Here is a 4,570-nt window from a genome sequence, read left to right on the forward strand (position 1 = left end):
CTAAGGTCCCTTCCGACCCTAGAAACTACGAAACTATGAAAGAAGGGAAATCCATGGCCTGGGAGTGAACCCAGGCATGAGAGGTAATACAACAAAGAATTGTCCAAAAGCGTATTAGCTCCAGTCTCTTAATCTAACTTTAAAGCACCTATAGTCAGCATTTATTTGAACAATAGACTCCAATAGATATGAAAGGGCTTCTTGTATCCAGTCTATAAGTTTGCAGAGTGCTTTGGGATTCTTTTGGATGGAATTCACCGTATGCCACCTGGCCACAGGAAATTAAATCAACACGCACTTGCCAGATTAATACAGTGGACGATGGGATGCAACTGAATGCGAGATCTTTCCAAAGGCTCATTTGGTCCTCTGGCAATTAGCACAGAACCATGTATGACAGCCAATTAGCACCTTCAGGAATATGCATTTTTCTTCAACAAAAGGAACACTTTTTGAAAAATTAAGCAATCATAAGAGAGCCATATTAAATAAACATCAAGGAAAGCAGCATCCTTCAGTACCATTTTGCTACTTTGAAAATAGCAATAGATCATATGATTGTATTGGAATAATAAGAAGGACTGCCCTTGCTTATGAGTCAGCAGGCCCTTACTGGATACTGATTTATCTTAGCATTGCTAATAGTTTCAAAATGGTACAAAATGTAACTGGAAAAGCGCAGCTATTGTATTTTCCAACAAAGCGCAGGAGTATGAGGAACAACTACCATTTCCCCCAAGCAGCTTACATCTCACCCATATTTACAATTGATTCACTCAGAAAGAAAAAAAAAAAAAATCACAGACCCCCGATTGGCTTGCTGCTTACCATCTGGATCTACCTCCCGTGCAATTTTAAGTGCCTCTGATGTGGCCATGTCTGTGTTGGCAGCTGTGACTGCCAGAATAATTGAATTTGGGTTACTAATGAATCGAAGAATTAGCTCTCTGATTTGAAGTTCAATGTCCTTAGGTTGATCACCAACCGGTACCTAAAGGAAACAGAATAGAGAACCGAGAGGGGAATCATGCAAATGCAAAACTAAATCCACCATCTAACAGAAGATATTGTAAAGGTCTATCCCCTACAACATTATGTAATACTGTGATTTCTCTGTCCTATAAATCAAATTTGAAAATCACAAAAATAAAAAACCTGAGAATGGGATGGAAAATGGGATATTAAACTAACTACCTGAGTATATCATGACAGAGAAATATTGTCTTTGGCTTGAATTACAAATCAGAGGGATTTGGGCACCTATTTGTTGTCTGTGTCTTCACAAGGAAAAAGCAGCCCCTTAGCACAGAGAATTCAGTTAAACCATCACAAGATCCAAAAAAACTCCTCTGCTCAAAGCGTTTCCTCCATTATCCCATTTTCCACTATTCGTGGTACAATGAAGCTGCATTGCAACTTCTATCAGAGAAACTCTGGAGAAAAAGTTGATTTAATCATTTAGGGTGCTGACAGACATGAAAAAAATAAGACAGAACAGTGTTTAACTGGGAGAGGCAGTGCGTTAGTTCAACCTGGCTCTGCAGCATCTGTATAGATTGGGCACTTCAGCAGGACTTTTTGGTGCTTTTATCTAATAGCTAATTCATTCAGCTATTACATAAAAGCACCAAAACCCCCCACTGAAGTGTCAGTTCTATACAGATGTTGTGTGAACTGGGTCCAACTAACAAGCTGCCTCTTCTGGGCATTCACTGCGTTTGGTGCAGGGGTGTGCCGAGCTTAAATTAAAACATCATTTTTTTCCACATCTGTAAGCAGCCTTAATCAATGGCTGCTGACATCTGAAGTTCTACCTCCCTTATAAAATGTATTCACCTTCTGATGCTCCATAACACTTCCTCATCCCCTTCTTGCTCAGTAAGGGAGGGAAAACAGAAGAGAATCATCAAATATGCAAATGTTAACTACAAGGTGGGGATGCTTCAAGACTATGTAAGAACTACTAGTCAACTTGAAGAAAACATTTTCTGTTTCTAAACAGAAATCTAGATAGTTTATGCAACAGTGAGAACTGGTGCCAAACAGCAGGTGTTTTTCTTTGCTCAAACACTCAACCTTGCAACAAACCAAAAAATCATATTCAAACTCTTACCTTTGTCATTCCTGGCAAATCCACAAGAGTCAAGTTGACAACATTAGGTGAAAAAATCTTAAGGTGAATAGGTTCAGGGCTGATCCCCTAGAAATAACAAAGATGTGACCAAGAATTAGTCAAAATACTGGCTTTCTGGGGAGTATATTCAGGTAACTAAACACCTTTGACACAACCTGAAAATAAGTCTGTCCAAAACTAAAGCCATTCAAATTTATGAACCAAGGTCTTGGTCTGTCTCTGGAGTTCTGCTTTCCCTTAGATGATACATACCATATTTACCCGTATCCAAGACAACCCCGAATTTAAGATGACTCTCCCATTAATTCCATATATGGAAAAATGGAAAATTATAACAAAATTATACATGTACCAAACCTCATTATCAGAGGGTCATCTTATAGTTGTCTCTCCACACTGCTAAAGCATGGAAAGCAATGGCAAGGGGGCAGGTCACTGAGGGTTAGTGGAGTGGGGAGGCAGGCAGTGTGGCTTGACCCCTGCCCCTGCCCCCCACAATCTCCACCAGCAGCATGTCCACTAGGCCTGTGCAAAGCTTCAGTAGCCGATTCGATTAGGAGGAGATTTGGCCTGATCTGGGGACTGAATCTTCGAATCCGAATCAAATCGGAAGACCAGTTAAAAGCTCCAAATCGATTTTAAGCATTCAAGTAAATTCGGAAAAGCTTTGGAAAAGATTTGGCTGCTTTGGAGATTTGTTCATAGACTAAACAGGCAGCTGACACAGCTGCCTCCAGCTGATAAGTCTGTTAGGGTTTGGACAACCTGCCCAGTCAGGGCAGGGAGGTGCGTTACTTGGGAAGGGGGGCACAGGATGCGAGCACGGCAGCACTGGGAGCGTGGGCTCTGCCCTGCTGGGGCGGGGTGCAGGTGCAGCTTGCTCCAGGCAGAAGGGGGCAAGCGGCAGCAGGGCATAGCCCCCGCTCCCAGCACTGCCGTGCTCACATCACGTGCCCCCCTCAATAGCTGGCAGGCGGCGGCAGGACAGAGCCCCCGCTCTCAGCGCTAATGCGGGTGCAGCAGCGCCAAGACTCGCAGAGGCTATGCCCAGCTGTCACCTGGAGCAAGCCACGCCTGCGTCGTGCCCCACCCCACCTTATTGTAAGTTCTGTATATATTTCATAGATTTCATAGGCATTAAGGCTGGAAGAGACTTCAAAAGATCGAGTCCAGCCCTCTGCCCCAGGGGCAGGAAGTCAGCTAGGTTCAAAGGATCCCAGCAAGATAAGCATCCAAACGTTTCTTAAAAACTACACTGAAGAAGAATTACATGAACCACAATGAAGAAGAATTTAACTTCGGGTGGTAGACTCTCCTGGGTGTTACTGTGTGGTAAAGCAGACTAGTATCAATTTCCTGAATCTTCTTTTAGATTAGTCATTTCATACCAATGCTAACATCATCTGGGCGTACTAAGTGGATCCACTACATTCCTTCCTATACAGTAGGGCTGTATTGTGCTTTTCCAGCTTTTAGCTTTCAGATTTTGCCTCAGAAATTTAACAAGCAATATATTCTTTAAGTTAAAATACCCTGCTTGGGACCCACCTTATTATTTCCTGAAATCCTCTCAGTTTCACTCTCAATTTCTTGTCGGATTTCTTCAAAGTCCGTATAGATCTGAAATACAGAATAAACAAAGTCAGGGACAGCAATTCTTACTACATAGATTGTGGCAACACATCTATGTGTTCTTACCAAGAACAAGTGAAGTACTGTAGCAAAGTAATAAGAGATGAAAACAGAATCACCTTTAGCTCTATATTAAAAATGGAACATCAAATGGAATATTAAATAGGAGAGGCTGGTCAAATGAGAAATAATATTCACTTTGTTTACTGTGGCACCAGCAGTTAGTACTACCTACCACAGTTAGATGAAGGGGAAAAAAAGTTATCCATCTTAAAACGTCTAGTTTATTATTGTACATGTAAGTGTAACAGACAGTCCTACCCTCAGTTCCACCCTTGTCTGCTCAGGTTCTCTGTGCCTTTTCATCGCCATCTCCTTCTAACCTGGTCTGCCTCTGCTCTTGCAGCCAACTCTTTCCACTCACACAGAATACCGACAAGTCAGAAGGAGGTAGCACAAGCTATGCCCCACAGTCCTCTGTACTTTATGATCCCATGTTCCTATGTATATGCTTTGTGGCGGGGTGCAGAGATCCCACCTCAGGAACACAGCTGGGTATTCGTATCCCTCCACTGTTTCCACCACGTAAGGTGGGCCAGTACGGGGTGCTCCTGTGTCGAGCCACCCACCTCCCTGCGCCCGGCCTGACCACCTTCCAGGCTCCGAATGCCTCCCTAGGGGCGCCTTATGTCCGGCCGACCCCTCTCCCGGAGCACACTCGCTAGTCTGGGGGTAACGTGCCGCCACCACCCCAAGAATGGACTGTCTCGCGGCCCTGTGTCCTTGGGGTAACACAGGCCTAAA

The 4,570-nt window shown here is 43.6% G+C and overlaps 1 protein-coding gene across 4 annotated transcripts in view; it reads right to left on the reverse strand.

The window, feature by feature from the left end:
• The window catches only part of DNM1L (dynamin 1 like), an 81,189-nt gene that overhangs the window by 34,005 nt on the left and 42,614 nt on the right, over window positions 1-4,570 (reverse strand). For all 4 annotated transcript variants that reach the window (XM_019515458.1, XM_019515457.1, XM_019515460.1 and 1 more), the window contains 3 exons: window positions 3,683-3,754; window positions 2,114-2,200; window positions 829-991 (listed from right to left, as the gene is read on the reverse strand). In XM_019515458.1, the coding sequence (XP_019371003.1) occupies window positions 829-991; window positions 2,114-2,200; window positions 3,683-3,754 (322 nt within the window). The remainder of the gene's footprint in view (window positions 1-828; window positions 992-2,113; window positions 2,201-3,682; window positions 3,755-4,570) is intronic.

This window comes from Gavialis gangeticus, unplaced genomic scaffold (genome assembly GCF_001723915.1).
Source record: "Gavialis gangeticus isolate Ggan-Ray unplaced genomic scaffold, GavGan_comp1, whole genome shotgun sequence".
Classification (NCBI taxonomy): Eukaryota; Metazoa; Chordata; order Crocodylia; family Gavialidae; genus Gavialis; species Gavialis gangeticus.